We start from the raw sequence: 12982 nt of genomic DNA on the forward strand, positions 1-12982 counted from the left end.
TTTCAGTGTGAGTTTGAACACAAAGAGCTCATAAGAATGGTGTTCTGCACTCAGCTATAAAGTAATCGTGACAGATTAAATGCTTAAGTCATACGGCAGGACCTACAAATGTGTTTTTAGAGCAATCCACAATAGCTTTTACTTAGAAAAAGCCATGGAAAGTAGAAACCAAAAATGCTCCCCACTGTTTCCTTGTGGAAAGAATGTTGCAATAGAAATAGTGAAGAGAATATTTGACTCAGAATATCCACAGAGTGTTTTCTGCTGAAAACAAACTGACGGCTCAGTGGAGAGTTGTCAGTACTGGGCACACAATTGCCTCTGAGTGTAGGTCAGCAGCAGTCCTGCTGCTTGAGTGTCTTTCTTTGATGTTGCAAAGTAGCCATAGATTAGGTGGCAGCAAGCCTGGAGCAGAACAAAGACCATGGGAGTAGCAAAAAATAGCAGGAGAAGGCAGGGTTTTCTCAAAGACCACACTTTAAACCAAAAAGCAATTTCAACCACAAATGGAATGGAAGACCTTTATTTTTTAGCCCTGTTCTCTGCGTATGGGCTGCAGCATTGAATGATAAGGCTGGTTGAGTCAGATCTGTTGTCTGACCCTTCATCTAGAAGGGTCTTTCAGTAGGGGCTTTTTCAGCCTTCTGGAGAAAAGGCTGTGAACAGCCAGGTGAATGATGGGCTAATTCCAAAGAAGGGCCAGCATCTGAACCAGAAACTGGGTAAACTGGAGGTATGTAAATGAACACTGCCTCTTGAAACCACATAATGACAGTGGTGCTCAAATGCTCTAACTTTTCCCTGTTGGACCCAAATTATCTTCAGGCTTTTGGAGCTCTGCCTTATTTCTTGTGCAGATGTCTCTGTGTCCTAGGAATGCTGTGAAAACTTGTAGGGCATCTCTGGGATCTGTGATGGTCCCTCTATGCACCCCAAGGGATGCTTGCCCCAGCAGCCAGAGCAGGTCCTGCTCTCCACACCCTGAAGGGAATCACCACTTTCTATTTAAAATACAAATAGTTAGGCCCCTTTGGCACCATGTAAAGCTCAGAGCAAACCTCAGGATGTGAGAGGGACAGATCTTGTATTCTTTTCATCTTCAGCTTTTCTACCTGTCTCCATAGCAGAAGTGAGCTCATGAAAACCAATGTGGTGGGGAAAGAGAACTCTCCACTTTGCCATGGAAGGGCTATCAGCTGACAAAAACACCAACAAGGAAAAAGATGTTTCTGGTTTTCAGTCTGCCACACAATTGTCTTAGTGTTTTGCACCTAATCTCCACTGACTCAACTGTGTAAACCACTCTCCAGAGATGATGACTCTAAGTTGTCCCTTCCAGGCAGCCTAGAGTATGATTTGTATAGCAGAGCTTGATAGGCTGGTTCTTTTCCATGTCAAGGTGCCATTTTAAAAAGGTGAATCCTCTTCTCATTTTCCAGTAAAAGCCTATCAACTCAGCCTAAATAAGGCAGGAAGATTATGGCACTTCATGGTGGATGTGAGGTTTGAAACCTATTCCAGATCTCAAGTAGTCAATGAAGACATTGTGCACTGAAAGCAGCACCTTGTCCTGAGGCAGCAATTGGATGTATTTGCAAATCATGTTGCAGTTATGAGCCCCAGCTGGCAATGACCCACTTTTTTATTGTACACAGTGTTACTCAGTTGATTTGTGCTAGTCACAGAGCAACATTTTGGCATTTCAAAGAGCTGTAAATATTTATGAGTTAAATGCAATTTTTGCTAGTATTTTTAGCACTGCTGTATGAAGAGATTATCTGCAAAGGGTGGGATGTTGCTGGCGTTTCACACAGGCACCAAGAGAGCTTTGGAGTTCTTTTTCCTATTGAAAGTCGTAATCTCAAGAACAATCTAAGAAAGGCTTCCAGTGTGACAGAGCACTTCTTATAACTTACATACATCTATGACCTGTTACATAAACACAGAAGCAAAATAGAAAACATCTGCATCCGAAAGTCAGGTTCATTATGACTTGGAACAGGCTGCCCAGAGGAGCTGTGTCTGGCAGTGTTCAAGGCCAGGTTGGACACAGGGGCTTGGAGCAAGCTGCTCTAGTGGAAGGTGTCGCTGCCTGTGGCAGGGGTTGGAACTGGATGAGCTTTAAGGTCCCTTCCCAACCCAAACCAGGCTGGGATTCTGTGATTCTAAGGTGGTTGAGCTGAACTGATCCTTTACTGGCTGCTCATGTAGGGAAGCGATGTGAAGAGCTGGGAAGTTTGGAAACTTGCTCGGTAAGCACTAAGAGAGGCCATTCCCTCTGGACAGGTTTTGTCAGTTATCATATAGTAATCTGAGATGTGTTTTTCTACATTTATTCCCTCCACTGAACTGATTCAGAAGTCAATGCTTTCAGCAAGATAGCTATGGATTAAATATAGATGTGCACACATAGGAGTGATTTCTTATGCCACTGAAAAAGATGTGTGTAATGTGGTGTAATAGAATGAGATTTGCATCTGATTTACAACCTCAGTACAACTAAATTTGGAACGCCTTTTGGTTCACTTACATTTTGCCCTGTTGGAGGTCAGGTGAGAGTCTTGTCATTGTTTGTAATAATGTAAATTATAATAAACTGGCTATTATAAATAAATTATTATAATATTAATATAAACTGGCTGTGACCTGGCCATTTTTTTCCCTGAATTTCATTCCACTAACATTACCATTAAAAATGGTAAGCAAAGTAATACCTGAAGTGGGGATGTTTCTTAAGAATCCTTTCCCCTATGTTTGGACTAGACCATCTGTTCTGTCCAAGGATGGCTAAGATACCGAAATAGAATCATAAAATCATTTAGATTGGAAGAGACCTTTAAGATCATCGAGTCCAACAATAACTCAGCCCTGCCAAGGCCACCACTAAAACCAAAATACTGAGGTGTTTAAATACTCCAGTAGTGGATTATCAACTTCCTCGCTAGGAATCATGGGGCTTTCAATAGGATTATTAAGATACGTAGGAGCTGACTTGCCATCCCCTTAACTCCCATCATTCCACACTTAAAGCTAGACAGCTTCTAAGGAGTATTGGGGGGAAAAAGAAAAACCAAACCCACCTTTGTGTTTAATAGCTGACTAGTTAGGAACTAGGGCTCAAGTATGGTTAACTAAGACTCAGACATGATCAATGTAGCTGGGTTGAACTTCACGCCACCTACAGTAACTGTAAGCAAGTGGACTCCAGATCCATGGTGAGAGCAAGGCTGTATGACTTTGCTTCCAATACTGCTTTCATTGGAGGGAAGAATGGGTAAGGAAATCCATGGAAAGGCTCTTTAGTTCAGCAAAGCAGATAGTGTATGGACGAGGAAGCCTCTGTGATGTTCAGCATGGATCCAGCAGTGAGCTGCTTAGTTACAATACTAATTTACTGTATTTTTTCCAAAAGTAACTTCATGAATCCCCAGTCAGAAGCTGGCAATTTTCCAGCCTCAGAGCTTGAAACGAGTTCTCAAAGATGCAAGAGATTCACTAAAAGGAAGCCAGGAAAATGATTCTATCTGCATGTACAGAAATACTGACTTTGTGACTGCAAGATCTCTTTATAGGCAATACTTACATAGACACACCTAAAGGTGGTGGGGTGGGGGGGGGAAGGTTTGCACTTCACAAAGAGCCAGTTTGAGGGTTGGGGATCAGAGGAGATAGGGACCTGTAAAGATGGAGCTACCTGCAATGCTGATCAACTTAGTGCAATGTTCACCATGCCAAACAAGACAAAAAGGCCAAACTTGATGTTGTCTTCCTAAAGTCCATAACTTCATGTCTGAGATCTCCAAAGGGAGGGCTCATGTTAACCTCAGTTGTGTCATATTTAACTTGGCTATTGGAAGGCTCACTTGGCTCTCTTTGTAAATGCCACACCTTTTATGTTTCTGACTCTCCCTGTTCTAATACTGCTGTTTTGCTACGTGGAGATTTCTTGTCATAGTTGTGATTTCTCCTTAACGTACATGGCTCATCCTCCTGTCTGTTGCTGGACTTCTAATCTGCAGACTCTCAGTGGGTGCTGATCTTGTCCCATCATTCAGATGTTGCACACGGGGGGGGCATTACTGTGTGATTTCCAGAGGCTGAATGAAAACAAGAGGCTTGGTTCAATACTGTGAGCTATCAACTTGAGAGAGAGAGCTCTAGGGCACTGCTTGTAATTCCCACAGAGACTTTGTACTCAGAAAAGCAGTGAGAAGCTCGATGCTTTCCACTGCTGAGGACTGTACTGCTGGATTCATAAATACTCATTTTGACAGCTTAACTGCACGTGAAACAAATGACAAGGTGAAAATAAGGCTTTCCTCAAAACCACAAGCTTTGTTTTGCCTTCCCAGCTGCAAAATGTCCAATTGGCCACCTCACTGCCTCTTACACATCCACTCTGCCTCATCCCCTTGGCCATGCCCATGCCCTAGAAATGTAGAGTTCTGTAGTGAGCAGACCGCAGACGAACTTGCGCAGAAAGGCAATAGAAAGGACCCTTTCCAAAAGCCTCTTGCTGCCTCTCTCCTCCTTGATTCTGGAATTGTTTGCTTCACTTTCATCTGATTGTACCTACAGCTGATCACATAAGAAAGGAGATTCTTACTACTTGACAGTGAAAACCCAACGCTTTCAACTCGGGTGCGGCTGCTTCAAAAGAGCATAGAAATAATAAAAGGGGGCATGAACATCTGCTAGAGACAGTTTTCTAGTGATGCTTGAACTGATCTGCAAGAGGCTGGCAGTGCACCCTCCAATGTTCACCAAGGCTGGGGTGGGGACTGAATGCCTTCCTGCTGGCTCCCAGTAGTGAAGACAGACATGGACCTTTTTGGCAGTTGTTGCTTTTGCACTCTGAAGCCATTCTGGTAGTAAGAGTGGTGATTCGAATGTGTCCCAGAGAAACCTACAATCACAAATCGTCCCTTTACCCAACATGGATTCTCTTTTTGGCCTCAGAGAAACCTGCTGCATGAGTACACAGCATCACACTGCTTTCTTCCTAAGGGGTAGATGCTGTGAAAGGCTGCCAGGCCCTCTGCAGCTGTTGGGACACTGGGTTAGAGACGTTTAAACACTTTAACTCTTGCAGATCAAACGAGAAGTGGGGCTTTCTGCTGCTGCTTTTCTAGGGTTGTTACACTCGGGTTCCTTCACTGCCTGCCAGTGATTGTAGTAGCAGCAGAACTCACTTTTATTTGTGCATCTAAACTGGCAAGGACCGTGTCAACGTGTAAGTATTTGTGCCAGGCTGTTCAGCATCTTGTTTTGCAACTAATCTTGAGGTTCTGGTCACATTTTGTTATATAATATCCTGAAAATAAAAGGCAGGAAAAAAAATATCATCTAGTGTAGAAGTCCAGGCAGTGAGAGCTTCCAGTGGGACCATTGCCAGAGTTTGTCAGTGTTTCTGCTCCATGGGCTTGGCAGTGACCTTTGTGGAAGGGTAGCTGCTCACCTGCTCACAGAGCATAAGTGGGCTTCTGGATGTCATACAACCATAGAATGGTTTGGGTTGGAAGGGACTTTAAAGCTCACCCAGTTCCACACCCTGCCACGGACAGGGACACCTTCCACTAGAGCAGGTTGCTCCAAGCCCCTGTGTCCAACCTGGCCTTGAACACTGCCAGGGATGGGGCAGCCACAGCTTCTCTGGGCACCCTGTGCCAGCGCCTCAGCACCCTCACAGGGAAGAGCTTCTGCCTTAGATCTAACCTGAACTTGCCCTGTTTCAGTTTGAACTCATCACCCCTTGTGCTATCGCTGCAGTCCCTGATGAAGAGTCCCTCTCCAGCATCCTTGTAGCCCCCTTCAGACACTGGAAGCTGCTCTGAGGTCTCCACGCAGCTTCTCTTCTCCAGGCTGAACAGCCCCAATGTTCTCAGCCTGTCTTCGTATGGGAGGTGCTGCAGCCCCGGAGCATCATTGTGGCCTCCTCTGGACTTGCTCCAACAGCTCCATGTCACCCCATAGCTAATGACAATGCTGTCCTTTTCAGTGTAACCTGGTGCAAAAGCTGTAACTCGTTAGACCTCTTCCCTTTCCGGGGCTGCAGTACCGTTCCTGCATGCACACCGTTTGTGTTATGCAGCCATCTAGAGGACCTGCTGCCTGTTCTGACTTCACACTGGTGACCAGAAACCACAGAACTGCAGGAAAATGCAAGCTCTGCTGACCCTTAGTGGCTGCAGTGCCGAATGGGAATGGTTTTACACACCCAGGACTGCTGCTCCTGTGCTGTTGTGCAGGTGGTGTCACGTATTTGTCTTTTCTAGGGGGTAAGGTACTGACTGACTTCCCGAGGGCAAAAACTGCGGGAGCAGGGTCAGCGGAGAGGAGGGTCTGGGTATTACAGAGGAGAATGCACCTGACCTTGAGATTTACAGTAGTCTCACAGAGCAAGTGCTGCAATATCCATCTAGGGGCTATCACAGCTGACGCTGTAAACAGGAGGTGAGTCCTTCCCTGGCAAAGAGAGATGGAAAGAGAAACTGGAGGCAAAAGACAAAATGCTTAAGGACCACCATGTGGCTCTGATGGACAGATGTGACTCTTAGAGGCACCAGGAGGTGCATGTCTGGTTCAGATAGGGAAGACTTGAGCCTTGTACTGATGGGACTTCACCTGGAGTATCAGACATGAGCCTGGCTTTCCAAGATCAGGAAACAGGAGTTTGAATATGCAAAGCAGGCCTCAGGGTGATCAGGGGAACTGAAATGCTCTCTTATAGGAGGATCTTAAAGATCCGGCAAGATGGCATCCAAAAGGATATGAACTGTTTCCCCCATTAAAAATTACATCCCTGTTGTCAACAGAGAGGGGGAAAAAAAGTCACTTTGTGCAAGGTCAGATGAACCTTTCGGGCTGGAAAGTCAATGCTTTTTACACTGAGGGTGGTGAAATGTTGGCGCAGGCTGCCAAGAGAGATGCTGGATGCTCCATCCCTGGAGACATTCCAGGCCAGGCTGGATGTGGTTCTGGGCAACCTGATCAAGCTGAAGATGTCCCTGCTCATTGCAGGGTGCTGGAACTGGATGAGGTTTGAAGGTCCCTTCCAACGCAAACTATTTTGAGTCAACGTGTGTTTGTAACACTAGGAGCAGTGAGGTCTGTTAGCTGTGTGTGAAGTGCCAGGAGAAAGGAACCCTTGTTAAAATGCAGGTTGATCCATGAGAGGGTTGTCAGTCCCAGCACTTCGAGCCGCATGTTCCTGCTTTGGTGATGCTCTTCAGACCCGCTAAGTGCTCAGGTTGTGCAGTGATGACTGTAAAGCCGGTGTTCCTGTACTAGTGTACCTTGCGCTCCAGCAGGCGGGAGAACACAGTCTGTGAGAGGCTGCCGCAGACACCCTTTAGGCTTGGTTGCAATCCTTTGTGTTAATTCACACAGCCTCGGGGGCCCCCCCGGCCACGCTCTCCCTGCAGCGCCCCGGTACGAGGTGCGCCGGAGGCGGCGCAGGCGGCAGGATCGCTGCGCCGCGGCGGTTGTGCTGCGGCGGCGCCCGGCGGCCGGGAGAGGGCGCGCAAGGACCTGAGCTCCGCCCAGCTCCCGCCCTCCGGTAGCTCGCGGGGGGCCGGCGGGATCGTGGGGTCGTGGCGTTGTCTCCTGCTCGCTGCGCGGCTGGAGCCTCGGCTCGACCGGGCCCTCTGGAGACCGCGGCTGCTGCTCCTTCGGTCCCGGTGGTGGGGCTCTCCTCAGGTAAGCGGGGTCCTCCCTCTGTTCCCCTCGGTCCCGGGTCGGCGGGAGCAGCGTGGGTCCGGTCCTGGCCTGGTTCCTCCCCCTCGGGCCCGGGCTGAGATCTCGGCCCAGGGACCTCTCAGCGGAGCCCGGCCGCCTCCTTGCCCCGTGCCCGCCCCTTGCAGGGCCCGGCAGCGCGGCGGCCTGAGGGGCGCTGGTTGGCGGCTGCCGGGCCCGCCGGCGTCCCGGTGCCCGGTGTCCCCGTGCTCGGTGCCTGGCCGTGTTCCGGCGGGACATCTCTCCCGTCCTGTCCTTCCCCGCAGGGAGGCGGCCGGCGGGTTCGCTGGGAGCATCTCGCAGCTCGATGCTGCTGCCGGCCTGGGAAATGAGCCTCTACGGGCTCCTCACCGTGGGCTCGCACCTCTACGCGTTCTACGAGGCACACCGAGTGTCCCGAAGTAAGTCCGTGGTGGGGGGGCTCGCTCCTGCACTCGCTGGAGTTGTTCTCCCAGCTGTTGTCTACTTTGCTCCCTTGCACGGAGGGCCCGTGCTCCTCCTGCCTGCCTGCCAGCCAGCCCTGTGCGAGGAAGCAGCAGCCAGGTGCCAGCGGGGCAGAGAGCTTTGTCCTAGGGCTCTTGGCAATGGTGTCAGGGAAGAGGTGGGCTCAGAGCATTGTGCAAGTTTGGGGTCAGTTTGTTTCCGAACACCTGCTTGTGCCTTGAGTAACCTCTTAGTAGCTGCTACAGTGGCTTGTTTTGGTTCGGTGGGGCTGTGTTATGCAGAGGAGAGGTGAGGGTTTAAACAAGTTATGTAGAGTTTGTAGGTGAAAAGAAGCTGTGTTCTAGCACACTGGTATTTTAAGGGACATCAAGGTGGTATTATCTGATAAAAGTATAACTGGTTAGGGAGCCTCGTTAGGGAAATGAGTATTGCCTGTTGTTAGGATTTAATCAGCCAGGTGTTCTACATTAATGACCTTAGCTGGCTCTCAGAAAAGTGTCGGAACGTGCCGGAAAGGCAGGGCCCTGAAGGAAGTGCTGGGTGGATGGGTACGGGGATCTGCACCCATCTCCTCCAGAGATGGCAACAGGCTGCATGCGAGTGGGTTTTGGAGGTGGCTTCTCAGAGCAGCTTTGCCCTGCTCTGCTGTACTGGTCAGTGTCAGGTTTGTGTGTCCCTTCTGCTCTGCTGGGAGAAACCAGGTAGCCCTTAAAATGGGGAAAGGAGGGTTAGCACAGGTCCTGTTTGGTAAGAGGTTGGTTGCTGTCAGTTGCTGCCCCTGTCACAAGAGGAATCAAAGCATAGCTCTGAGCAATTCAGTGCCCTTGCTGCAGGGCAGAGCCATGGCTTGGTTGGGTGGCTCACCTGGTGAGTGGTGACATGGTGATGTGCTTCAGTGTCCCTGTCAGGGGAGGCCTTGCGGGTATGTGCTGCTTTTGAACAGCAAAGGCCACAACCTTGACTGTCACATTAGACAGAGCCTTGGGTGATGTGGTTTAGTGTGAGGTGTCCCTGCCCATGCCAGGGGGGTTGGAACTGGATGATCTTAAGGTCCTTTCTAACCCAAACCATTTTATGATTCTGTCCCTGTTCTGGCTGCTATGTCCTTAACAAAGGTTTACTCTTCTCTGCAGAGTATGAAGCTGCGATGGACAGAGAGTTTGGGCTGGAACCAGGGACTCTCTTTCGGGGCCTCAAAAAGGTAGGATGGGTGACAAGTAACGGCATCTTTTATTTTGTGGCAGTGAACGCATGTCTCCATGTTTTCTGCTCACCTGAGCTTCTGATCTAGCTTCAGAGTTTGTAGTAACTGTGCAGATATGGATGTTCATGGTTAATTTTAGTCTGTTTCTACTGAGGAACTTGCTAGGTGTGTCTAGATCTGAGAATCATAACCCAAGTTTTGTTTCTTGATCCCTGCACTAAGCGTTTCTCCTTTGTTAATTACTTAATAACCTTCTGGTTTACTGTTTGGCCTTAAAAACTATCATCTCCTTTGAGATTTCCTGCAGCCTTTTCCCTCTTTTTCCTCTCATTGGGTGGTTTGGATAACATCAGGTTAAGGTCAGTGAAAACATGTTTTCCTCCTGGTTGGTCTGTAGTACAGCATAGGGGAGAACAGATTCATGAAGCATACAGGCTTAAAGAAATGTGATATTAAAAAAATACTCAAAACCAATAAGAAAATTAGCACCCATGCCAAAAAGCAACCTCACCATTGTGCTTTTAACCTCACATCCTTCTGAAGTACAGCTGCTACATGTTACTAATATTGAGAGTGATTTACACAAGACCAGGAACGCACAGATGTGGAAGTATTTTGGTGTTCAGGCCCTGATAATGGACCCTTCACATGTGCTCCCAAGAAAACCATAAAGCACTTGTGGAGTTGCAGTTTTGGTGGGGCCTTGTATAGGACACAATACTACCAGCTGATCCTTCTTAAATAATTTAGATAAATCCCCCGTGTCACAGGGACCTCCAGCTGACTTCACTTTATCTAATCCCACCTGGGCTTTGTTGAAATGAGGAGTGAAACTCCTCTTCCAGCAAGGTACTGTTTCAGCCAAGTTAAAATACATACAAATTCCTGGCTAAACTTTGCATGGCTTCAATGTAGTCCAAAATGGCTTTTTTTTTTTTCCCTTGTACATGGAAAAGAGAGTCCTAACGTTAAAAGGATGAGGGCAAGCAAAGACGTGAATTTGTTGGCTTTGAAGAGATGACCCAGATCAGTAGTAGCAGACTAATTTGTTGTTTCCTGAGAAGCTTCCTGGATGGAGAAATGAAGTGAGGCTGGACTGGAAACCCTGAGAACCCTTGTTTTGCAGTCTGCATCTCCGTGCAGTCACCAGCCTATTCCCCATGTCCTGGGGAGGAGGTGTGTGTGGGGATGCCTCTCTTTGTAGTTAGAAAACTCCCTGGCATTTGGGGGGCAAGGCAGTGATTACTGGTCAGGTTCAGCAGCAGTTGAGGGGCTTAGGAGTTGTGACACCACCTAAAGCTCTTTTTCTACATTGCACACCATTGGAAGTCAAAATGGTGCTGTCGGAGCTCACTGCTGTAGATGATCCCATTGGATTGCTGAAGTGACATTCTGCAGATGTGGAGGTCTGTGGTGTTGGGTAATGGACCTAGTTCTTATAGGTGCTTCCTGTAAGAGCATGCTTTTATGGCCAGATACACATAGTGACCTGTTCCCTTGGTGCTCCAGGACCCCATGGACTTTGAGTGGAGCTACTGGATTGAATGGGGAAAGGAACGTATTCTGTGGCTTCTGGCTGGTCACCTGCTGGTATCACAAGTGTCCAGGCTCTTGGAGGAGAAGGTATGTAAGGGGTTTCTACACAGCAGGGGGTTTCTGTGGGTTTCAGTTTACTTGGGTATGGTAAACTTGGCACTGAGGCCACTGGCTGTGGAAAATCCCATTCTGGGGGGGGAATTGTGTGAGTGGGTCTGTGGTGATGTTCAGGTGAGAGTGTTTGTAGACTTGAGCCTCCAACCCATGAAAACCTGTGCTTTGTTGTGAGCCATTAACCAGTGTCATTTGACCTCGACACCAAAGAAGGGTGTAGTTATTCCTTTCCAAGACTGTGAGGTGATGACTGCTTGGGTTTTGGCATGACTGCTGAATGATTGTATGATTGTGAGAAATGACCGGCATGTGGTGTCCCACTTGCTAGTTTGAGGAAGAACTTATGTTCTTCTCCATATCAGGGAGACTCTGGATTTCATACATGCTGCTACAGAAACCCCTTCCATGTATCCCCATTCTTTATGAATACAGTTGGTTTCCCTATATGGCTTCCTAGGGAAGCGTTGGAATCGCTATCCCTGGAAGTGTTCATACAAGGCCCTCAGTGTCATGGGTTAGTGGTGACCTTGGCAGTGCTGGGGAATGGTTGGACTTGATGAGCTTGAAGGTCTTTTCCAACCCAACTGACTATGATTCTGTGTTTGTTTTTAACCTTGTTGACTGCATTTGTTTCCACTGTTGACTCTGTGTAGGACAGCACAGATATTGAGTTGTTGGTTGGTTGTTTTTCTTTAAAAATAATCAAACTAAAACCTGTTCATTTTTCTTTAACAGTATAAACCGTGGTGCTTGATGGTTTACGGAATGGCTGCCTGCTGGTTGCTACTGGGAATCAGGGGCTTTGCTCTCATCTTGTTACATGCAACGGTTTCGTTTGCTGTGGCTCAGTTTCAGCTGTCGGTCCTGACGTGGTTGTGCTCCCTTACTCTGCTATCCACCTTACGTGTACCAGCTGTGGAAGAAGCCAAGGTAATGGGAAAAGGACTAATTAAGCATCAAATCAGTTATGGTGGTGGGTGTCCATTATGGCAGCTATGGTTTTGACAAAGTACTGTTTTTATTTCTCAGTCATGCTGGTCAGTGCATTGAGGTGAAGTATGAGCCTTAATGTGCAAGTGATATTCAGCAGAGCTGATGTATGATAGTGCTTTGCTAGTGCTCTAGTAAACACATCCCTTGTTCTTTGAAGCTGTAATTGTACCAGTTAAGGTGCTAGCTTTTGGGTTTGTATCCAGGAGTTGCTTAGTCAAGCAAAAGATTAAGTAACATCTTTCCAGCCTTGAGCTTTCTCAGGAGTGACTGATTCTTCTCAGATCTGAACTGCAGCCTTGGCTTCTGCACTAGCAGTCCATTTGCTGACACTAGTGCTGCCCGCTGGTTTGGGTATTGGGCCAAATCTGAGGGAGATAATGCCATTCTTGTAAGACTAGGTCTCCTGCTATCATAGTTATTCACAACCTAATATGTTACTGAAATGAAGCTGTTGGTTCTTTATGCTGGTAGCAGTAGCTCTGGAGGCCCTTTCTCTGTCAGTTCCATCTCTCTGGTGCTGCTTGTTCATGTGTTAATGCTCGCTTCAGATGCTTGTGCCAGCTGCTGTTAGATTTAGTTGCTTCCTGCTGCTGGACCCTGAAAGTGAGGATCGGGCTGGACACCCCTGTCCAGCCATACAGAAATCACAGACTTGCCCCGTCATGTTCTGGTTTTATTTTGTATTGCAGAGGAAGTGGTATGACACTGAGAATGAGTATTACCTCCTGCTCTTCACCCTGTCTGTCCGCTGCCTCTTCTGCACTAGCTTCAGCCTGGAGTACTGCTGGCACGGACCTGCCCAGAAGTCATCCCACTCATTCCTCTGGATGCTGGCATATGTCTTTTACTACCCCACCTTCCACAACGGGCCCCTTATGAGTTTTGATGAATTCAGTAAGCAGGTAACAGAGCTTTTTAGGATCACAGTTACTAATTTTTAGTGCATCTGTGCCTCAA

At 47.8% G+C, this 12982-nt stretch overlaps 1 protein-coding gene across 1 annotated transcript in view; it reads left to right on the forward strand.

Moving 5' to 3' along the window:
* Positions 1 to 8041: 8041 nt before the first annotated feature.
* HHAT (hedgehog acyltransferase) overlaps positions 8042 to 12982 on the forward strand; it is a gene marked incomplete at both ends in the record, with an annotated part of 141422 nt that continues 136481 nt past the window's right edge. The window contains 5 exons of the mRNA XM_080614991.1: positions 8042 to 8135; positions 9312 to 9379; positions 10892 to 11005; positions 11768 to 11962; positions 12715 to 12927. Of these exons, the coding sequence (XP_080471117.1) occupies positions 8042 to 8135; positions 9312 to 9379; positions 10892 to 11005; positions 11768 to 11962; positions 12715 to 12927 (684 nt within the window). The remainder of the gene's footprint in view (positions 8136 to 9311; positions 9380 to 10891; positions 11006 to 11767; positions 11963 to 12714; positions 12928 to 12982) is intronic.

Source organism: Psittacula echo, assembly GCF_963264785.1.
Source record: "Psittacula echo genome assembly, chromosome: 4".
Lineage (NCBI taxonomy): Eukaryota > Metazoa > Chordata > Aves > Psittaciformes > Psittacidae > Psittacula > Psittacula echo.